The sequence below is a fragment of the Triticum dicoccoides genome, chromosome 2B (genome assembly GCF_002162155.2).
Source record: "Triticum dicoccoides isolate Atlit2015 ecotype Zavitan chromosome 2B, WEW_v2.0, whole genome shotgun sequence".
In the NCBI taxonomy this organism is placed as follows: domain Eukaryota; kingdom Viridiplantae; phylum Streptophyta; class Magnoliopsida; order Poales; family Poaceae; genus Triticum; species Triticum dicoccoides.
The window spans coordinates 55926587-55950466 of record NC_041383.1 but is presented as its reverse complement, the minus strand read 5'-3'; the positions used below and the strand labels follow the sequence as shown (position 1 = coordinate 55950466).

The 23880-nt window shown below is 45.1% G+C and overlaps 3 protein-coding genes across 3 annotated transcripts; 2 read left to right on the top strand and 1 right to left on the bottom strand.

The window, feature by feature from the left end:
- Positions 1-1206: 1206 nt before the first annotated feature.
- On the top strand, positions 1207-3987 carry LOC119362127 (probable flavin-containing monooxygenase 1). The gene is made up of 7 exons (XM_037627326.1): positions 1207-1656; positions 2214-2439; positions 2646-2821; positions 2919-3271; positions 3369-3716; positions 3896-3906; positions 3944-3987. The coding sequence occupies exons 1-7, from the start codon at positions 1216-1218 to the stop codon at positions 3985-3987; spliced, it is 1599 nt and encodes a 532-aa protein (XP_037483223.1). The 5' UTR covers positions 1207-1215.
- A 566-nt stretch (positions 3988-4553) lies between these two features.
- LOC119362128 (putative F-box/LRR-repeat protein 23) lies at positions 4554-8441 on the bottom strand. The gene is made up of 2 exons (XM_037627327.1): positions 8050-8441; positions 4554-5472 (listed from the first exon to the last, which is right to left on the bottom strand). Exons 1-2 carry the CDS (start codon positions 8355-8357, stop codon positions 4791-4793), a joined length of 990 nt encoding a protein of 329 aa, XP_037483224.1. The 5' UTR covers positions 8358-8441; the 3' UTR covers positions 4554-4790.
- A 2231-nt stretch (positions 8442-10672) lies between these two features.
- LOC119360434 (xylanase inhibitor protein 1-like) lies at positions 10673-16552 on the top strand. Its single transcript, XM_037626075.1, has 4 exons — positions 10673-10794; positions 10904-11003; positions 15434-15462; positions 15868-16552. The coding sequence occupies exons 1-4, from the start codon at positions 10673-10675 to the stop codon at positions 16550-16552; spliced, it is 936 nt and encodes a 311-aa protein (XP_037481972.1).
- Positions 16553-23880: the final 7328 nt, after the last annotated feature.

Here is a 23880-nt window from a genome sequence, read left to right as displayed (position 1 = left end):
TCCATCCGTTAGAGCAGTGCAAACAATTCGTGTCGATCGCACCTGTTGTGGAATTCTGGCATACAATTGCGGTGCCAGCTCCTCAATTCTCAGGCTATCAATCCAATGATCCTTCCAGAATAGCATAATATGACCTATGTGAACTCTTGTCGCCGCCTTGAATAATGTCATCGATTCATCCGGCTCCCTGAGCTCGAATTCTGTCCACGGCCTTGACTCATCAGATCTACGGGACCATGGCCCCTTCAAGCCTGCATGGCAATGTTTAGCCAGTGCACGTTCATGATCCCCAAGCCACCCGACCACTTGGGTGTACATGCTGTCTCCCAAGCAACTGCACTATTTTCACCATTGGCCTCCGCTTGGCCGCACCAAAGGAAACACCGTATAATTTTGTTCATTGCCGCCGCGGTTTCGGTGGAAGACCGGGCACTAGAATCACATGAGTTGGAATTGCACATAGCACAGGCTGAATGAGCAAAAGTCTTTCACTCATCGAGCCTCAATGAGCAACATTTTCTCTTTTCTCATTGTACTTGGGCATGTCTAAGACATAGAAGTAGAGTACTCCTCCCACGCTCCCACCTCTTTAGGTTTGATTACTGAGCCATCGATAAAATCTGAAATCTAAAACAATTCACAATGGTTGAAAATCGAGTAAGACTAACCTTACGTAACCAAATCAATATTTATTGAAGTAGTAAACCAAATCGTTTTCGTTTCTAGAAGGGTCGATTAAATTTGGGTTTATAAACTTATGGTGCGCCAGATGCATCTTGTTGTGCTAATTTGTGATCTAAAGAGTTTCCGAAACTTCTCGAACCTTTTGTTTTTAGCTCCATCTGCACTGTGGAGCACTGACGATGGATAATATCTCGAGTGCGCCACATATCGTACCCGTCTACATACGTGTGCGTGGCCTTGTACGTGCTACATGCAACACATGCAACGTATACACGTGCCGCGATTTGCTCAGCGACAAGGCCTATCATTGTGTGGCTGGACAATTGATGTCATATTTGCTCAGCAAAGACTAAGTGTGGACTCCGGACGAATGATAACAAAAATAACACGTCAGATCGAATGGCGCCGTGCTTTAAGTATGTTATCCAAATCCAAGAATTTCAACAAAGCACGTGGTGCAAAACTGCTCTCTTGCCACCTATATGATCACCATCGAACACACACGTTCATACTCGTAAACTAGTAGCCGGGATGGAGAAGAAGAGGGTGGCCATCGTCGGAGCCGGCGTGAGCGGGCTGACGGCGTGCAAGCACCTGCTGGAGCGCGGCTGCCGTCCGGCCGTCTTCGAGGCGGACAAGCTCCTGGGCGGCGTGTGGGCGCGCGCCCCGGACCGCACGTCGCTGCAGTCGGAGCGGCCCATGTACCAGTTCTCCGACTTCCCGTGGCCGGAGTCCGTGACAGAGGTCTTCCCGGACCGCCGCCAGGTCGCCGACTACCTCGACGCTTATGCCCACCACTTCGGCGTGCTCGACTGCATCAGGTTTGGGGACCGGGTGGTCGGGATGGAGTATGTCGGCGTCGGTGAGGAGAAGGTGGTGGAGTGGGAGGAGTGGGCCGGGTGTGGCGAGGCGTTTGGTTCTGGCGAGGGTGAGTGGCGTCTCACAGTGGCCGACGCCGAGGGCAACATCGAGGTACATATATGGATTGGTCGGCGAACTAGGAGTTTTCATAGAAGAAGTACTGCCTCTCTCGACCGTGTTTGTATCAAAGTTTTAAATAGCCGGCTATAGCTCTTTGAGCATGTTGCTATTTGATTTCATGTATAATTTGCCGCTATAGCATCGTTATAGCCCCGTCATAGCTGTTTTTAAGGGTTGTCGCTATGTACCATAGCCTGCTATTTAAAACTATGGTTTGTATGGTTTTCACTTTCAATGAGATTCAGATGAAACTCAATGAATTTCAGTAGACACTGAAATATTTAGCTTTCGGCCAAAATATTAAGCAATTTCAGTAGTACACAACAATTCAAGCATCTTTTTTATTATTTTCAGTAATTTTAAAATTTTGGTTGAATTCAACTGTTCCAGCACTTTGACCAAGATCACTGAAATTGTTGCTGAAATATTTCCAACACTGAAAGTGAAAACCACTTTGCTTCCATTTTCTAACCCCTAGCATGTAATGTCCCTTTTCAATCAGTGAAGCTAATGAGATATTAAATGCTTCGTATTTTTCCTGTCTCCAGACACATGTGGCAGACTTTGTGGTTCTTTGCATTGGGAGGTTTAGTGGTGTGCCCAACATACCCACTTTCCCTCGAGGCAAAGGTCCAGAAGCATTTGATGGGCAGGTGATTCACACCAAAATTGGCACCAAAAAAGCTAACGAGATGGTAAAGGGCAAGCGTGTGACCGTGATTGGCTACTTGAAATCAGCACTGGACGTCACTGCCGAATGTGCAGATGTAAATGGTACACAAGCCTACAACTAAAATTTATTTTCTCTTTTATCGCAGAAGTAACTATGTCATCATAATTTTTGTTTGCATGACAAAACAAAGGGTTGTTTTTAGTCATTCTACAAAACTATATGCATTACCTGTCATGATTACATTGTTTGAAATCTAACAATTATTCTTGATAAGAACTTGGATATAGAATTTACCGATCCCCTGCAGGTACTGAACATCCATGTACAATGGTTGTCCGAACAAAGCATTGGATCATACCAAGCTACTATGCTTGGGGTTTCCCTATATCAAACTTATATCTAAATCGCTTCTCTGAATTACTTATCCACAAGCCTGGTGAGGGCTTCCTACTATGCCTCTTGGCCATCATCTTGACTCCCCTGGTACTGAAAATCAGCATGTTATTTTGTATTGATGCCATTTACACGTAGGTTTCAAACAAAATTGACACACGCTTAGTTCTTGTTTGTATATGAATAGAGGTGGTTATTCTCAAAGTTTGCTGAGAGCTACTACTCCATCCCCATGAAGAAGCATGGCATGGTACCTGAGCATAGCTTCTTTGAGGCACTAGCGACATGCTTGATTGCCATTACACCAAAGGACCACTACAAGAGACTAGACGAAGGCAACATTATTCTGAAGAAGTCCAAGACCTTTAGCTTCTGCAAGGAAGGTGTAGTTGTTGAAGGTGAATCTTCGCTGATAAAGAGCGATATAGTGATCTTCGGAACGGGATTCAAGGGAGACCAAAAGATCACGAACATGTTTACTTCAGAATACTTTCAGAGTATTGCAGTTGGGCCAATATCCTCTACTGTACCTCCCTACAGGTTACTTCACTATTACTACCTGACTTTTGTTTACATGTGTTCCTTATTTTCAATTAAGATTAGGCTATTGAATATACTCTTCATATTTTATATTCAGGGAGTGCATACATCCTAAGATTCCACAACTCGCGGTCCTCGGTTATTCAGAGAGTCTAGCGAATCTGTACAGTGCAGAAATTCAGGCCAAATGGCTGGCGCATTTCATTGATGGTGGATTCAGATTACCAAGTGTTAAAACGATGCAGGGTGATATCCTTGAGTGGGAGAAGTTCATGAAGCGCTATTCTCGTGTCTACTTCCGGAGGTCCTGTATTGGGCTTCTTCACATCTGGTATAATGATCAACTATGTCAGGACATGGGATGCAACCCGAGAAGGAAGAATAGCATTTTAGCTAAATTATTTGAGGTATATGGTCCCCGTGATTATGTTAATCTTCACCCCAAGTAAGAGGAGGTCTTGGTAGGATTCTTATGTTCAGCTCATATGTTCTGAGCAATCGATGTGGGTTATAGCAGCTTAGTATGGTTTTTTTTGTGTGTGTGTATTTTCTAGCCTGGTTATCCTTTATGGTCGATCATATGATATTTTGGTAAATAATGATTTTGTGATGAACATACATTAGATATCTTAAACATATGATATTTCTATAAATAACAATTCAGTGATGAACTTAGAACATCACGATATGAGAAAATGAACCACGCACATGGTTAAATCAGCGTTGCCTTCTGCAAATATTATATCTGGTGACAGGTGAGACACACAGAATATGTTTGATCTCTACAAGCTTTAGGCAGGAATTCAACTATTCTACTAACCATGTAGACTAGGATTAATCTTCAAGCATCCAAAAATGCCCGCCTATTATGTCAGCCAAGAGGCAGGGCAAATCAAGACCTGTGAACACTCCGTGGGAGATAAGTTTGTTCCTAACTACATGGTTCAATCTAGCATAAAGGATGTGCAACATCAACCATTTCTAGTGTTGCAGAGATATTCCAAATCAAACAAAAACCATTTCTAGTGTTCCACTTGAACTACTCCATGTGACAAATCAAATAATGGTTGCCTATTGCGACTGAGCGCATGACTGCATGAGACAGCATCCCATTATTGCAAGCAAATACGACAAGCCTGCAGTCTTTGCTGGCCACTGACGTCTATCGCATTGCGCCCTTTTGAGAGGATTCAGTGACCACAATGGGGGCAAACACAAAGAAACCAAAGTCATAACAGGGGCGCCATACTTCATTACAAGAATCTAATTAATTCCATGGCAAGTCACAAGGCAGCACAAACTACATGTGAAAAGAGTGAAAGTCGAACAACCCAGTCTCACAGCAAGAGGATGGATTAGTTTCTTGCAAATATGTGAGAAACAAACAGGTGACACGAACACAAGAGAATCACACATAACAAAGTGCTTGAACCCCACTTCAAGGATTTCATTCAACAACAGGTGAACACCACATCATTTCAGCTCCAAATCCCGCCAAACTGAAAGCCCATGTCAGCGTTTAGATGTCATCGACATCATCATACACATCATCATACATGGCAGATTCTGAGCCAACATCATCATAATCATCCACATAATTGAATTCACCATCAGCATCATCAGCATCATCATCCATGACCACATCCAGCAAATCATCGTGCATATCAACCTCAAAATCAGAACCAGAGTAATCTTCATTGTAATCCTCACTGTCAACGTAGGCCCAGTACTTGAAATCAGAGATGGGATCATGAGGAAGCTTAAGGTTTCTAATTCTAGCACACTTTGATTTCATAGCACCATCAATTTGGAGGTTGTAGCACATACGTATGTCAAGTGATTCAAGCTGAGGGCAATGGTCAAGGATTGCCATCAGTCCACCATTAGTTACCTCGCTGCCAATCAACTGAAGGACTTGGAGACGAGGCATACTGTTAGCAATCCATGATGCTTCTGGGTCAATCTCCATGCGCTCATAGGCTGCATCAAACCTCTTACGAAAATCAGCCCAGCGTTCATTTAGCCTAAAGCATTTCAGTTGTGAGCGGGTTTTGCCAACTAACTGGCAAAAATTGCCATACAATGAGCAGAACGAAATATCCAATTCTTCAAGCTGAGGAAGGAGATTAATTGCCTCTGCCAACCCTTTATCAGATACTTTATCACAAAAGCTGAGTTGAAGGCTCTTCAATGAGAATGATCTACATTGAGACATGGTAAGTTTTTAACCAACCCAAACATTTAAGCTATATCAAACCGAAACATGCTTTCCAAGCTCACAATGAGAAATATCACTGGAACAATATAACCAATTGAAATAACCATGTGAAAATAAAACATTCTATGATGTGGATTCATAATAATTTTCAAAAAGGTTGATAACTGCAGTCACATGCAAATGAACTTCAACATGCAGTTCTGACAAAATATCACATGACTTGATACTGTGTGTGAATTCTACATATCAGATTCAGTCAAATGATGAGAAGAAGAGCAGAAGAGGGCAATGAAACATGTGGCAGGTGGCGTCCGCCCTACAGCAGGCGCAAATTCAAGCCTAAACTAGGTTCCGCTAATGACGTGTGGCCCAAAAAGAGAGTTCCTTACTTTCTACTCAGTATAGACTATAGATATAATTATGAAAGAGTTTGAATAGGTTATTTTTCCAATCAAGAAGTGACTAAGAATAATTAGGAATTTTTGAGTTAGATTCAGACTGAGGTGAAGTCAGATCAGTTTGTACGCATAACCTATATAATTGCCAAACCTAGTTGATAAATAATCAAGCAAGTTTAATCCCAATCTTTGTTCCCCTGCTATCACGCCGAGCGCTCTTTCTCTCTCTGCTCAAAACCCATGGTTAAACCAGGTGTACAGTTTCATCCCTCCTATCAGCCACAACAGAATCTTCGCTCAACCAAAACCTTTATACTCCAAGCCTATGACACCATGCTTCTGGTAGAAATCAAACTTGGTATATCCAGAAAATTCAATCATCAATCAATAAAAGTGAGAACACTTTATTTCAATGCACCAACAGATCAACAGAACGAAAAGAAAATATGAACTCTGACTAGCACTACGCTTACCAAGCAAACAGACGGTCACAAGAATATTAAAAAAAAAACTGTTAACTAGGCTTTTTGCTTCAGCGAGGGGATATAGAAGTTGCAATACCATAACAGAAAGTAGCTACTAACAATTAACAGTTACACATTTATTTGTTCACTACATAGTATAGTTGTTGACTGATTGTTATTACTACATGATACAGATTTACACAAAGGGTATGGAATGTGCAACCCAGCAAAGGGCCTTCAACAGTTTGTATGAAGGAAATGTTGAAGAGGAGGCCCCGACAGTGCAACAAATATGAACCAATTCGAGTATGTAGTTAACTACATGAAATGTGCAGGCTCACTAAAACGTTCAGCCTTTAAGTAGAATGGTTATTTTGCACATAGAAGTCACCCAATCAGCACAGAGCCAACCTACAACTTTATTTTGAAGTGTTCCTTGTACACTCTAGTTAATACAGAGATGGAAGAACATGTACCATGTCAGCTGTATGACTCTATCATCTACTCTAAAACATTTAATAACATACAATGCTTAACCATGCAGCTCAGAGCATTAAAGTGATTATTTGTGGTCTACAGTTCAAGAATACTTGGACCTTTACAGCAAGTAAATCATAAGGAGAAGGTAATTTGCTGTCAACCAACAAAAATATTCAGATTGCCTTTTGCCCTGCGAAGTCTCCATGCTGAACCTCACCTACCCTTATACTCCTGTCCCAAAATAAGTGCCTCAAGCTTAGTACAACTTTGTACTAAAGTTAGCACAAAGTTGAGACACTTATTTTGGAATGGAGGGAGTATGTTTTAGGGATCAATCCCTATAGTTGTACCCAAAGAGCACAAGACACCAGTCTCAGGAATCCTGCTATTGGCAGAGAGAACAGGCTAATTCCCTCCGGGATGACAAACCTTCACTACTCTACTCTACAATCTACATACATTTTCTTGGTTGCTCCACCTTTTCTCCCGATCTACGTGCTAGGCAGCATTTAGCAAGGCACATTGAGTCACACAAGGATGCAGCACTAGAGACTCACGCGATATAATGTAAGCATTTTACTGCTGAGTAGCATTTCACTCCCTCCAATTTTATTTATACGTTATTACAAAAAAGTGTTTTTTTGGTAGAACCAGAATTGTCAGAAAAGATAAGGAAATGAAAGGATATTTACATATTGTATACTGATCTTGGATCGATTGACCCACTCTCGGGCTGCCAGCATGGCATTTGATCTTAACCTAACCAACACCTAATCTTCTGTAGGAAATACTAATTACCATTCGTACAATTTCAGAAATTTTAGAAAAGTTCATTTGCGTTGGTGAACCCCAACTTGATCAAGCAACGGTCCACATCAAAAGGCACTAGAAGGTAAATCTGAAGTTCAAACGGAGAACAAATTCCTTGCGGAAATAAATGGATGCAGAATGACTGTCAAATCAAACAGCAGAAAGGCCCATTTCGAAGCAAGAGGAAGCATATATCAGCAGGAGACTTTTTTTAAGTTAAGAATACAGGTATGCATTTTAATTTACCTGCAGCACGACCAAAATTGTCATCTGGGTCCATCAAATAAAGGTAAACTAGTAGAGGCTCACATTCACAAATTTGGTCATCCAATCCAATGAACGAAAGTATTTGCCGTCGTACAGAAGAAATGGGCATGTATGTAACAAGAAGAGGAAAGATGTGGCAACCTGTGGGAGATGTAGCGGAGGAGGAGATCAGTGACGAAGGTGTCGGCCGAGAAGGCCTCCATGGTGCCAGCGGCGCGGTCGACGGCGGCGCAGGCCATGGCCCCGGCCTCCAGGATGTCTCCATCGTGGGTCATCTCGACGCGACGCCACAGCGTTGTGTCGCTGTCGGCGAGACGGCGCCACGCGTGGCATACCTGCCCGGCTCCCGTGAGGAGGTCGGCCGCGTCCAGCTTCCCGAATATGGTGGAGAGCGCGTCTGACTGCATCCCGGCCCAGTCGCGGCTCTCGCCCTCCTCCTCCTCCTCCATGGGTGGCGAGGCGGCGGCGGCGGTGAGGTGGGGCTAGGGTTTGCCAGGAGAGGAAGAGGAGGCGAGTCGGCTTGGGGGTCAGGCCACGACTCCAACTCACGATGTTCGTCTGTTTGCCCCAAACGGACAGACGGCACGCCCCAACGCGCGACCACATCTGTTTTTTATACGTTTAGCATCTAACCCGCCTCATTTTCGACGCAAACTTGTGTCTGCTTTACATTCACACAGACGTCAAACGGATGCCTACGCGCCCGCTCTGCGTCTGCCTCGAGCCCGCGTGATAGTCGTCCACTTGTCGTCCACATTTACAGCGCATGCGTGGGTGGCCCGCCTGGCAGCCACCCCGTCCGCGCGGTCGTGGTCCTTTTATGTGGAAGCTGTGGACCCGTGGGAGTCCACACTTTCACTCTTGGTGATGCGTGCCTCCTCGAAGCCCGACTCGCTCGCCTTCTCCAAACCCTAGCTCCACCTCGCCGCCGGCCGCCATGGGATGGCATTGGATCTCCGGCCGCAAGGGCAGGCACGACTACGAGGCCGGCTCTTACTCCCACCGTTATCGCCGTTCCACCCCTCCACCTCCACCTCCGGCACCCGCACTCCACATCGTGTCGCCGGCGGCCAGACCTCGCATGAGGCCGTACGTGAAAGCGGAGATTTGCAAGCATTACCGGGAGTCGGGCACGCCGCTGCCATGGCGCGACGTGCACCTCCCCAATAATCGGCATCCCTCCGTGGATCAGGTGCCCATCCCATCGATCCCGGTGAGCGGCCACGCTCGACGCGAGGAGATCGCCCGCCGTTGGGCCTGCCTGCCGTCGGACCTCGTCAATGACTGGAGGTATGTCGTGGAATCCCTGTTGTGGGACACGTGGCTATGTGACGAGCACGATATACGTCGGCAATCGTTCTTTGTCGATCATGCTCCGAGCCCGCCCCACCGCGAGCGCACCGTCAGCCCTCCCCGGCCGCACGGACATAGGCTGGTCCACGGCCTAACGCCAACGCCATTCCTGTCGTCATTCCTGCCACCGCCCGCTCAGATGGCAACCAGGAAGGAGGAGGAGCTGGTGAGGCAGGTCATGGAGGACTCCCTCCACACCCATGACGCGAGCCCCAGTGACAGGGCCTCAAACACATGATAGCCCTCTCCGCGGCCGACGACGTCGCCACCCCAGAGTTCGATGTCGTGGTACAGGAGGAGGCCATGGAGGACGTGCAGCAGGAGGAGGAGGAGGAGGAGGAGGAGGAGGAGGAGTCCACCCGTGGAACCTGGCACTGGTCGGCCAGAAGTGATCCTGGACGGAGACGGTCCGTCACGGCGAGGCCTAGTCACTGTCCACGCCACAAGAAGAGTTGGTGTAGGCGCCTCTACAGCCACCTCCACCCGCACCTCCCGCCTGGCAGGGGCCGCCAGCCACTTGTGGATGCTGCCGCCCTACATTAACCTCACGGGTGAAGAGGACGAGGACAACGGCGGCGACGGGCTTCTAGTTTTTTTATGTTGTTTCAATTTTAAGTTTGTTTAAGAATGTGCTGGACTGGACTTGGGCCGTTTATGTGAATATTTAAGGTTTTTAAATTATTTTGCAATGTCTATTCGGGTTAGATTTGGGTGAAAATTGCTAGTCCTTTTGGAGGACAATTTGGGATGTGGCGGCCCGGTTGGGCGCACCGACGGTCGAACGACTCCATCCGGACGAGCGTGTCCGTTTGCCACCCCAAACGATGAAACCCGGGCAAAACGAATGTTTGTTTGGGTTCGTGAGTGTGAGTTGGCCTTAGGTGAGAACAGTAAGCTCAGAGAAAGAGAAATGAAACAATTTTTTGTCGTAGAAACAGATTCGTACCCCTCAAAAAAAATTGGCATCAATAAATATGAAATAAAATACATATCTTTCCTTAATCTTTCCCTACTAATAAAGCGATTAGTGCTTCTGGTCGTACGTCGTCAGGGTTTTTGCAAAAACGCCCTTGTGTCTTTAGATATTCAACCTGCAGTCCTTTTTAAAGTGAATTCTGAAAAAATGCTTCGTTTTTACAGAAAGACCCCTACGTTTGTAAGATATTCAGTCCGCGTCCCTCTCATTCATCTTATCCAAACTGGCCTTTCCAGCGACGGCAGCGACGGCGGAGCACGAGCAGTTGAGGGGCGGCGCCCTTTTCATCGGACCTACAACCGCGGCGGAGGAGAAGGCGGACGTCGTGGGCGCGTGCTCGAGTAGCACCGGCCCGAGCTCGCCTCGCTCCGCTAGGTCTTTTCCCCAGCGGGATTCGCCACTCACGGCCACCAGTGGTGACCTTAAGGCCTCACCATGGCGAGGGTTTCGGGCGCCTCCACACTGGCGTGGCTCCGGCAGCTCTTCTCCGACGCCCACTGCGCCCCCACACGCAGCTCCGTCTCCAAGATGTTTCTCCGCAACCAGGTGGCCATGGGGTGAGACGGTGAGTTCATCCCCTCCCCTATCTCCCCCTTTTCTCTCTCTAATATCTGGTTTGATCCTCCATGGTAGATGTGCAGGGTAAGGATTGGATGCTTGAGGAAGGAGGGGTCGACCTTGCCTTGCTGCAGCTCGGGACGCACCACCATGGACCGTCCTCCTTTCTGTCTTTCAAGTGAGTTCGCCCCCTCCTCTCTCTGCTCTTGTTCGTGGCCATTGAGGCGTTTGGGCTCAGTTGGCTGGTGTTTGAGGTCACTTTTGTTGATACTGTTAAAGTGTTGATTGTTCCTTGAATTGAACAGCAAGGTTAACCATGAATTTGTTAGTTGAATTGATGCCTGACTGAACTACATTTGTTAGTTGAATTGTTCAATCTTGAATTTAGGGAGTTGCTACTGAAGGATGGAAAAAATGGGTACTGTTTGTGGCTCCCGTGGTCATCAACTTGCTACTGTTTGAGCTCAATTTTTTGGTAGCTTTTATGTGTTAATTTATCCATGCTTTGTTGCATCCCACCCTCCCCTTTGGTGACGGCAGCCAATGCTTATATCGGAGGAGCTGCTGCTGCGCTTCCTTCTTTGTTTTTTCTGCTACATGTTGCAGGTGTTTGAGGCATCGACAAGCAACGACAAGGTTCGACGTCAGTTGAGCTAGCTGCTGGGGACGCCTCTCTCTCTCTCTCAATTATCTCTATCCCCGTCTCTGTCATGATATTTAGAAGCCATATATTAATCTCGTCGATGCCTAATTCCAAAATCCCGTCTCGCTCGCTCTTGATCCCCCGTCCCTCTCTAGAGTTACGAGATGCGCCGCCGCCGCCGCCGCCAGCATGGTCCCAATGGCCGCCGCGAGTCTCCCCGATCGATGTCACCGTCTGTCTGTGCTCCGAGCTCGATGGTTCTCCGGCCGACAAGCGTTTGTTCGTGTCGCCGCCAGCGTTAGGCGTTGCTCGCCACTGCCCCAGATCGCCGCCGTACATAGCGCTCCACCGTGCCCCCCACTGGATCCCCTTCCTCCTGGTCATGCCATATTGCCGTGCGTCATCATCGCGCCCAAGCTCTATGAGATACTTGAAGAGGGAGTGCTTGGGCTGCTTCATGTATTGTCTCAAAACAACTTGCCGTGCCATATTGCCGTGCTTCATGTATTGTCTCAAAACAACTTGCCGTGCCATATTGCCGTGCTTCATGTATTGTCTGAAAACTTGAGAGTTTCAAGGATCCCAAATATTCCAAAGGATGAGAAAAGTGATGAAACGCTTCCAAGTTTGATGTCCTGGCAGTTTGGAGTATTCCAGTAGCACACCAAACAACTTTTGCTGTAGGACACTGAATGAATAGATGAGAGCAAGTTTCTGTGGCTTAGAGACACATGGGGCAGATGTCTGAATCAAGTATGGTCTTGTGTAAATTTTGACATGTGTTCAGTCTTCCGCTATGCAGTAGCCATCCAAAAATACATTGTTGGGCACCCTTGACGACTAAAACAGAGAGAGTGGGATAATCAATTCCTTGGTATCTCTATCCTCAACCAAACTACGGATCATCCAACCTTCGGTCAGGTTCATTATTCTTCAACCTTAGTGCTGCATATCCCTATTTGAATGATACTTGGTGCATAAAATTAGTGATTCAGAACAATCATTTTATTTCTTTGTTACGAACAAATCTACAACTCTCCCAAATAGAAGATTACCACTAAAAGAGAACAACTATTAGTCTTGATAGGTGAAGTCAGATTGTGTACTGACATGTTGTAATCTCTGTATCCTATTTCTTGCCACTGCTTGTGTTATTTTGCTTACACAGAGTGGCCATGTTTATCTTAAATTTCCTTTGTCAATTGCCTTTAAGTTAACAAATCAGGGTTATAAATAGAATGTGTCTGTTCCATTACCCACAACTGTACCATTATCTACTATTGAATAGTTGGATCAATAAACTTTTCGTAATCTTTTATTGTAGAAGAGCAATGTTCTACCTGCTTATAATTATATGTCATTCCTGAGTTGTTATTTGTAAGATGATGATGATTGATAAGAATTTATGCCATTCTTTCTCCTGCCCCCTTCTCTCTGTAGAGTTAACTACCCGTGGAGGTTTGAGGAAGAGCTCGCTGGGCAAATTCGTTGGTGGGCTCAGTCGGCGAACGACAGAGACACTCCGGCAAGGTCGAGCCGGCGGCTAGGCTTAGCCAAAAGGAGGGCTCTGGAGGTCATGGGCAGCAAGGGCAGTAACTGGCAACACGAATGGGTTACCATGTTGTAATGAAAGTCGTGGGCTTATGGGTTCTTGACTCGTGAGTCATGCTTACTGAGCTAAGGGCATCTGATATTTTCTTGATTCTGTTCCAGCACAATCCACAGCTTTATGATCAGTAGATGGGATGACTGTTGTAAATTAACATCCTCTTTCGCATTGAGAGAGAGGCATGGTAGTTATTTTGTATTGCAGCTCAAAACTGGTAAACATCACTTCTCCTTTGAAAAGGTGCATTGTGCTCATCGATAAGTTTTGCCCCTAATTTTTTCTCATTGAGTGTTGGTACATTTGGTATTGTTCGACATGCTATCGAATATAGTGTGTGCTCCCATTTTAGTCGATCAATTATTTTCACTTAGCAGCGAGTGATTGATGGACCAATTATGCCAGTAATGTCCTTAATTTTAGAGAAGATGCAAAACAGATAACAAGGATGAGCTTTTATACTTGCCGGTAGTGTAGCTTTCTGCTGGACCATATATTCTGCCAGAAGTTTTAGTGACCAATGGAAGCTTTGGTGTATTTTTTTCAAGCAAAAGTAATCGTCTACTACCCATGTCAGGTTTCGACTCAAATTGTGGTACTTCTGTTGGCATTGCTTATCTTTTATGCCTGATGTGAGTCTTAGTGCTGATAATAACTATTTTTTCCCAATGGTAAATCTACCTTTTCCCCATCATGTGACTTAAAGCTAATCTATCATGGTTAGTTTTTCTTCCTGTACAAAGGTCATCTGTTTCGGTACAGTTTTTCTTCGCTTTCTTTTACTGTAACATGGACCATGCTCACACGGTCGCAAATTGTAAACAGAGATGGAAACGTGCATACAGATCTCTCAAGCATGCAATATTTTTCCAGGGTGACAATTTTTTACTTGGCTTTATATCTGAAGACACCTTTTGGTTGGCTCTATTTGTTGTATATAAGTTATATCTGAATATACCATTGGATGCTTATACCATAACTGATGGCCCTGGATAAGTTATATCTGAAGATACCTTTGGTGACCCCTTTCTATGTTCATTGGTAAATAATAGCGGAAAAAAACTCGAATGAAACCATGAGACGACATAGAGGAACACTACTTGGGGCAGTACAATGTTATAATGGTCGCTTTGTTGAGAGGTGAGCAAAGACATGAAGCCAACAGAGCAACTGGGTGGGTGGATCATGACTAGCTCTGATTTACTTCGATGTCTCAGTGTTCAGTTTATCTTTTGTGTACGATTATTTGTCCTGCTCTTGCAATTCTCACACTCTATGTGAGAGAAGATCCCACAAGAATTATCATTGTTTGTGTTTAAGAGGGCCATAAGGTTTATGCATATCATAGTGAGGTATTGAGTTACGTATTTGCTATAGACTAGATGACTGAATCTCAGTCAAGTTTTTCAAACATGCAAATTATATCGCGGTTCATTCTTCATTCTCCAACAAGGCAGCACAAGGGGACTACATGGAGCAACAACACCGGAATTTATTTATGCATTTGCTTTAGCCAAGATATCTGAATCCCGGGTGACTTTTCAAACATGCAAATTATGTTAGGTTCATGTTGCAACGCATGGATAATTAAATGAAGAGGGGCAATTATTCGTTTACTAGGGATAATGAGATGGAGAACGGGAGGAGAGACAGTGTGTGCAGTTCATCTCGCAACGAGTGTCTTCTTTTTCTAAGAGCGTGCGTGTTTGTGTAGGCAAGTCCTTATTTTTGGTCCAAGCCCAAATAGTGCAGAAAACAATTACAAATAAAATATAATTTTCAAAAAGACAAAACATTCTTTGAAATAACATCTTTAAAAAATCCTTTTTAGAGAAATGTTTCAATTTACTAAAAACATTAACTGTTCATAAAAAGTGTTCCAATTTTCATGTAAACGTCAACTTTTATTAATAATAAGAAAATTTCCAGGTTTAACCTTATCATGGACAGTTATTAAAATTGGATATAAGAAAAAGATCAAAGGCACATGAAGCAGGTTTTTTAGGCTAACCACACACTTTATTATTTGCTCAATAATGTTGTGAGGAATACACGTTTTTTGGCACATGAAGCAGGTCGTGTCCCTTTTCTCGCCCGGTGCAACGCACGGACATTTGTACTAGTAATAATAAAGTACGAATTGACTCCTTGAGTTCACCATCACAATACGCTTTCGCTCCGTCGTAATACGCTTTTACGATTCATATAGACAAAATCGTAATATAAATAAGGTGATACTAATAATATGTTCTTAGACCATGCAAAAAAATAATAATAATATGTTCTTGGTTTCTGCCGTAGCATATGCCGTGTGTCCCCTGCTCTGGATCCCCTCGCACATCGCACCTGCACCCAGCCACGCCCGCAGCTCCCCGCGCTCGTCCTGTAGGTCGCCGTAGCCTCGCTGTACCTTGCCGGAGTTGCTGCCATGACAGCATGTTCTTGCCCGTGCACATCCACATGCATGTGTATGCCCCGCCGTTGCTTCGTGGCTCCCGTAGCAGCAGCAGTTCCTCCTAACCCCGCATGCCCGCCGCCGCCTCTAGAGGCCCACTATCACTGCCATTGCTCGCCGGCGTCGTTTTTTTTTAAGGGAAGGCCATCATGGCTAGCTTTATTAACTTAAAACAGAGATACATCGTTCACTAAGGGCATCTCCAGCCGTAGAGCCCCCCAGGAGGCATTTTTATCGCCCCTTGGGGGGCTGCCGACGAAATTTTTTCCCTGCGATCGAGAAAATATCCACTCGTTCCGCCCCCAACGCACGTATCCCCGCCACCACCACGACGCGAACCGCCGAACCGGCTGGCGCTCCGTCTCTGTTCCGGCCGCCGCCACGGGGAAGACCGGCCAGCTCACCGTCTTCTGGGGCCGGAACAAGGACGAGGGCTCTCTCAGGGAAGCCTGCGACGCCGGCCTCTTCACGGCGGTAATCATGTCCTTCCTCAACGTCTACAGCCACGGCAAGTACCGCCTCGACCTCTCCGACCACCCGCTCGCCAGCATCGGGGGCGACATCAGGCACTGCCAGTCCGTGGGCGTCACCGTCTCCCTCTCCATCGGCGGCTTCGGCGGCGACTACACGCTCCCGACCAACCGGTCCGAGCTCGACCTCGCCGACCACCTCTGGTTCTCCTATCTCGGCGGTAGGCGCAGGGGCGTGCGCCGCCCGTTCGGCCGCGCACGGCTCAACGGTGTGGACCTCTTCCTGGAGCGCGGCGGGCCGGCGGAGCACTATGACGCGCTGGCGAGGGAGCTGGCCAGGCGCAAGGCCCGCGGGGGAAAGGCGCCGCGGCTGACGGCGACGCCGCGCAACGCGTTCCCGGACAGGCTCGCGGCGCAGGCGCTCCCGACGGGGGTCTTCGAGCGCATCCACGTGAGGTTCTACGACTCGTGCCGAGCCGTGGAGCCGGCGTGCGCGGGGTGCAGGCGCAAGGTGGGGGCGGAGCAAGGCCGATGGCGAGCTCGAGGCGAGGCGGAGCCGGCCCGGCGCAGTCCGGGCAGCTGAGGCGGTAGCGGCAGCGCGGTCTGGGTGCCCGAGGCGGCAGCCGACCAGCCGGCGAGCGGGAAACCGGGGTCGTGTCTCCGGCCACCGCCTCGCACCCCGCAGGCTTTGGGCTGCAGGAGCTACGGGGGAGGCGGCTTTGACCGTGCGAGCGCAAGCGTCGCCCCGGCCATGCGCGTTGTGTGTGGTAGGTGTGAAAGGAAAGGGAGAGGAGAGAGGAGAGAGAAAAGAGAGGAAAGAGGAGAGAGGGGGGAGAGAGGGACTGACACTGGGCCTTTGCATGCAAAAGGCAACTGCCGGCGTCCCCAGTTGCCTCGCAGGGGGCTGGGTCTGGGGTGAGAGCGCCGGCCGTAAATATCGCCAAATCCAGCGAAAATCGGGTCTCTGGGTGCCTGACTGGGCCATTTTTTGTCCGCCGGCGCCCAAAAAGCGGCTTGGGGAGGCTTCTTGGGGGGCCGGCTGAAGATGCCCTAATTGGCTGATCAAAAACCCCAAGGGTTCCTCGGTCCAACTTCCATTACAACTATTACAAAAACTATATTTAGCTAGCTCATGAGCTACTGAATTTGCCTCACGAAAATAGTGTGAAAAGGTGACCTTCCCTATCGATGTTGCCATATCAAAACATTCAGCAAAGATTGCCGCTGCTGAGTCCCACCATTGAACTTGTCCCTGACGTAATACGCTTGAGTTCACCGTCACAATACATATCTTTCCCTAATAATAATAAAGTACAAATTGACTCCTTGAGTTCACCGTCACAATACGCTTTCGCTCAGTCGTAATATGCTTTTGCGATTCGTATAGACAAAATCGTAATATAAATAAGGTGATACTAATAATATGTTCTTGGACCATGCAAAAAAAAATAATAACTAGATCATTGATGGCGCGCGTTGCTGCGCCCGTCTATTTTATGGATAGAATGGTAGGGATTTCAATAGTATATATATGATTCCACAAAACATGGTAGAGTAGTACTTTTAGGCTAAACAAAGTAGGGATTTCAATAGTACCATAGTGAACCATATATCTACATATGTAAGTTCAATCATAGAATATGTCCGCACACTCTCCATTCTGATAAAACAATAATATAGTATTTTTTTTGTAAAAACCTCTATAGTATAATTATATATTAAAAAAGAATGGCAGTACAATATGTAAACTGGACATATACATTCAGTAAAAATACAATAATGTTAATAGTTGGTCCATCATAAACTGACAACATACAAGCGATAATAGTATGGCCAAAAAAATACAGTGTACACAAGGGAGCTACTTTACCCATTCTCTTGAAATTGGGAATAAACTGGAAACGGCACTGGCATACAACTTTATACTGAGGCAGACATGAGTCGAATTAGAAAGCTCAAAGGAGTTGTCAATCACACCTGACAAACAACACTCTGCATCTTTTCAAATTTGTTGCGGTATCAGAAGGTAAAGAATTAGGTAACTGAGGGCATGTCAAAATATTATATGTGATAGTAGGCTGTTTCCTAGCAAAAAAACAACTACAACAAGAAAAAAGACCCATATATGCAAGTAGCCTAGAACGAATGACAATATTTGCAACAGTTAAGACACCTAATAAAATATGAAGATACTTTTTTTTCTAGCTATGGGCTGTAGCTACAAACAAACTGTACCATGTAAAGCAATGATAATTCCAGATCTGATCAGTTATAATTTTCTCGCCAAAAGCTAGCAGGCCATGGAGTAATCTAATCGCCAATTAACATCATTCCAGAAATAGGCTACTAATTATAAGCTTCCTTTTGTGGAAGCTTTGGATGAATAGCTTTACTTGGCGAAAGCATTAGGATCTTTGGGGGAAGCTTTAGTAGCTTCATATGGCGGATGCCAACCATCCACCATGGTGCTTGGTGCTTAGTGCCTCATTTAGGCCGCTGCTTTAGTAAAGTTTTGCTACTACTTAAATACAAATCACATTTGATTTTTAACTTAATAGAACGGACAAATGTAGATAGTTTTGGATGGCCGGCTTTCGCATCAGTGTTCATGGACCGGTCCTCTTGGCGAAAGCACCCATGCATTTGAAGGGGTCTAACATGTTATTGTAACATAACGCAACCCAAAACAAAATGAGTATAACATATCTGGTAATGGAAAAATGTGTCATTTTCCAATGATCAGATAATACTATCATACAGAAATGATGTTGACATCCTAGCCCGACCACAAATCAATATTTCCAAACCAGTTTAGTACTTACAGAGAAACACATGTCTGGAGGCGTTGAAAAGGTCTCTTGCAAATGGGATTATCTTGTGAAATCAAACATTGAGGAAACAAATGAAATATAAACGAAAAACTTAAATGCAAACTTACTGATACACATGAAATTTCTATCCAAATGTACTACCAACAGAAACATAGTAGACAGAGGTAAAATTGTATCAAGGTCATTCAGATAGCTCCACCAAAACATATGTTTTGCAATATTGTCAAGTAACATAAGGTGGAACAATAGTGCATAAAAAAAATACATGGAACAACAATAACAATCCATAGACCAATTAAAGAAAAACAGTCCAAATTATGAAACTAAAACCAAAAGAAGGTACCCAACTGATTATCGTACAGATCCATTCATTATTTCTGATAGTGGGTACCCTTGTTTCAGATGTCTTCACAAGTTAATTCGTGAATACTTCTAAACATAGGATTACTGTGGTAGAAAAGGTGGCTTGTTTTCAAGTAAAGAAAATTTAATTCATCAAAAATCGTTGATAATATAAGTTGCAATATAAGACAAAAATTTAATTCACGAAATGTATATACTGAATTCTTGTCATTTTGTTTTTAAGCGCTTTGAGTGAAAGGTTGCAGATTAGACGTTTCCAAATATGCTCAAATCAATTGACCACCGCCAACAATATTACCTGTATGTACAAATTGGATTGGGATGATGTCAGGACAAAGAAATTGTTTTGGTGGAAGAAGGAATCGTACTCGTACATGTACCGGAAAGAAATATAAGGTGACCTGGTGCATTGTTGTTCCCCATACAAATATCCTCTCTTGTACAGTGCCCTCCATCACCTCCAACCTGAATTCTGCAGGACACCAATCCGAGAGGCCCGACCTCCTCGTGCAGTTGTTGGAGCACCATGGACAAGAACAAGTTGCCCACAAATAGTTCCTTGTACCAAGAAGAGAGGGGGATTGAATTAAAATGGGCGTTGATCTACCTTCGCCGGCTCAGAGCAGGATATGATCCCATCTGCCACCGCCGTCGTTGCCGCCAGAGCTATGCATGTGGAGATGTGTCACAAAGGCCAGCCGCCCATGCCGCACGCTCGCCCCGCCCAGCACCACCAGGAACCCTGGCATGGGTTCCATCACCGCAACCTCAGCGGAGGCGTCGCCGGCTCGTTGCCGCTGTCACCAGCTCTGTGAGGTATTTTCAGGGCCTGAGAGAGAAGGGGGAAGATGAGCGAACTGACCTGGAGGCACCCGCTCGATCGCCGGATCCCCTCGGGCGCCTCGCCTTGGCTGGATCCCTTGGAGAGCCGGTTGCCTCGCAGTCTCGCACGCGTCTCACCGGCTCCCTAGTGCTAGATCCCTCGTGCGGCTGGCATCCGCTGGATACCCTCGACCACCGACTCCCCTCGCTAGCGTCGCCTCCTCGGCTTCTCTGTCTCTCTGACCTAGGGCGAGACCTGAAGGGGTCGGGGGTCGAGCGGGGCGGGGTTTGCGGATGGGACTGGGTGCCAGGAGGCGGAGACGAAGCAGAATCACTGCCGTTCTTTCGGGATCCGACGTTCACCATAGCAGTGAAGGAGATGCATCGGATTTTGCTTGTGGAATAGCAGCCCAAGGACAGACGGCACAGAAGCAGCCCACGCGGGAGTATCGATGCATCGGATGGCCAGGAATGGCCAAGATACGGGATCCGACGATCAAATGTGACTGATGCGTGAGAGAGCTTCGTTTAGGCTCGGTTTTACTGTCCTTAATATGTTCTTGGTTTCTGCCGTAGCATATACCGTGTGTCCCCTGCTCTGGATCCCCTCGCACATCGCACTTGCACCCAGCCACGCCCGCAGCTCCCCGCGCTCGTCCTGTAGGTCGCCGTAGCCTCGCTGTACCTTGCCGGAGTTGCCGCCATGACAGCATGTTCTTGCCCGTGCACATCCACATGCATGTGTATGCCCCTCCGTTGCTTCGTGGCTCCCGTAGCAGCAGCAGTTCCTCCTAATCCCGCATGCCCGCCGCCGCCTCTAGAGGCCCACTATCGCTGCCATTGCTCGCCGGCGTCGTTTTTTTTTTGAGGGAAGGCCATCATGACTAGCTTTATTAACTTAAAACAGAGATACATCGTTCACTAATTGGCTGATCAAAAACCCCGGGGTTCCTTTGTCCAACTTCCATTACAATTATTACAAAAACTATATTTAGCTAGCTCATGAGCTACTGATTTTGCCTCATGAAAACAGTGTGAAAAGGTGACCTTCCCTATCGATGTTGCCATATCAAAACATTCAGCAAAGATTGCCGCTGCTGAGTCCCACCATTGAACTTGTCCCTGACAGTTATTAACAACACTCAGAGAGTCTGACTCTGCTGCTATTCTGTTAAAACCCAAAATATTTGCCAGATTTAGACCATCACGCATTGCCATTGCTTCCGTTGTCGCTGCATCTGCCGCTGCCTGAATGAATTTGCATTGAGCAGCAAGGAACCGCCCCTTGTCGTCCCGGCGTCGTTGTTTCTTCTCTGTTGCAGAGAAGAAGATACCCAGTCCGCCTTGGGTCTCTTTCTGTAGAGTTAATTACATTAAAATACCACAATTGAGACGTTACATGCAGATTAATACCAATTTTGGTAATTTTGACATGTCAGTATCAAGTCTGGGGCTAGCCGTTGCAGAACGGTCTAAACTCGGTGTAAACACGTATTGACGCTGAAACTGACAGCTGGGGCCCGCAAGTCAGGTGCTGACGTGGCATGTTTTTCACATAAAGACCCCTTTGCTTTATATGGAATCACGCAGACGCCCTAGTTTGGGGAAAAAGATGCCTCACGGAGCCGGTCGCGCTAGGAGTCGAACCTGTTTCGCGCTACGTTCCGCGCGTGCTCGCAGAGCGCTACGCCTATCGACTACTTGTGATAAAGTACAGTCTTTTTTTTTTGAACTTTGATAAAGTACAGTCTGGAATTCTTTTATAGCTGAACCTTTAGACACGTCCGGGCCTTTGTAGCGTTGGACCGTTTGCTTTTTATGTGTTTTTTCCGGATTTCTTCTATCATCCATTACGTAATATTTATTTAGATCATTGTATATTGATATTTAAATATTTCTAAAAAAATCTTAACTGTATATTTATACAATAATGTTCAGTGTGTATTTACAAACAATATCACATAATATAAAAAAATCAATATATATATATATATATAAACTTTACTGTATTTAAAAAAATTCATGGCATAATTGAAAAAGGTCATTGTATATTAGAAAAAAATTCAATGTATATAACAAAACTTTCCATCATATATATTATTATTATTTTTTTGAGAAAAGTCCATCATATATTATACAATAATGTTGGTGTGTATTTCAAACAAATATCGCATAATATTAAAGATTCGATATATATTAGAAACACTTCATTGTATATTTTCAAGAACTTAATTGTATAAATAAAAAAGATCATTGTATATTAAGAAATGATCACTGTATATTCACAACAATATTCAGTGCGTAATTTATACAGTCATGTTCAATGTGTATTTTCAAAAATATCACATAATATAAGAAAAGTTCAGTATATATTTGAAAACCTTCATCATATATTAAGAAATGTTCACTGTATATAACAAAACATTTCATCATGTATTATACAATAATAATGCCCAGTTTGTATTTCCAAAAACTCTTACATCATAATTTTTTCTAAATTAAACAAGAAAAACCCGAAGAATAGCCAAGAGCTGAAAAAACGTACGCAGTTACAACAAAACCTATATTTTAAAAAAATTATATAAAAAACATATACCTTTACAAAAAACATAGATAGTTCATTTTAAAAAAAAACCCGAACAATACCCAACAGTTTTAGTGCAAATTAAAAATCTAGTATTGGACAAACGTACATCTTTTATTACAAAACCTATGTAGAAAACATATACCTATATAAAATACGTACACTGTTTATTTTTAAAACCCGAACAATACCTAACAGTTTCAGTGTAAATGTTCGAAAAACGTACACATTTTATTACAAAACCTATGCAAAAAAGAAACAAGCAAGAATTAAAAGAAGAAAACCCCAAGGAATACCCAAGATTTGGAAAAAGACAAAAGAAATCCGAAAAAGAAAACACATACAAAAGAACGAAACAGCCAACAAAGGCCCGGACGTGTGTAAAACATTCATTATAAAAAGATGTCAGCCTGCCCTTGGACTCAACCGCAGTGGTCTGCGCGTGCGCGCCGAACCTCCCACGACCCAGGTTCGAATCCTTGCGCGGCTGGGCGCCCGTCTTAATTTTTCGCGGAGTGTAAGGCCCAATTTTCTGCATACAAGGCCTTATGCGTGATTCCATACAAAGCCAGGGCCTTTTTTGTAAAAGAACATGTTATGTCAACATCTGACTTGCGGGTTCCAGCTGTCAGTTTCAGCGTCAGTACGTGTTTAAGCAGAGTTTAGACCATTCTGCGACGGCTAGCCCCAGATTTGGTACTGATATGTCAAAATTACCAAATTTAATACCAATCTGCATCTAATGCGCCAATTGTGGTACTTCTATACAATTAACTCCTTTCTATAGGAAGATAAGCCCATTTCTAATGCACCCTCAAGCATAGCCCAACTGGTTCCCTTCCCGTGCCAACAACGACGAGGTCCTGGGTTCGATCACTTGTTCTTCCTTATTATCCCGAACCCCTGACATGTGGGCCCTTGAGGGATCCACCTGTCATCCTCCAAGCCACCTCCGTCCTTTTATTTTTTTATTTTTATATAAATCCCAGCGCTTTCCATTTCGGGAATATCCCCGTTTTCCATTTCTGGTCGTGTCCATATCTGGACATTCCAATTCTGGCAACTGCCATTTCTGTCAGTTTCCTCTTTAGGCAGTATTGCATATGTTGCATTTTGTGATTATTTTTCTACAGTAACCTATGCTTATTATATATGCTTTTGGGCTAGGAAAATCCAACCAATCCAGTGGTGGCATTTGTTTTGGCTTTTGAGCAAGTTTGCACACATGTCATTTTACATTACTTTGTTGTTTTGTCATTTTGGTGGACTTAAATGCAAACATGATATGTGATGATACGGTACATGAACATG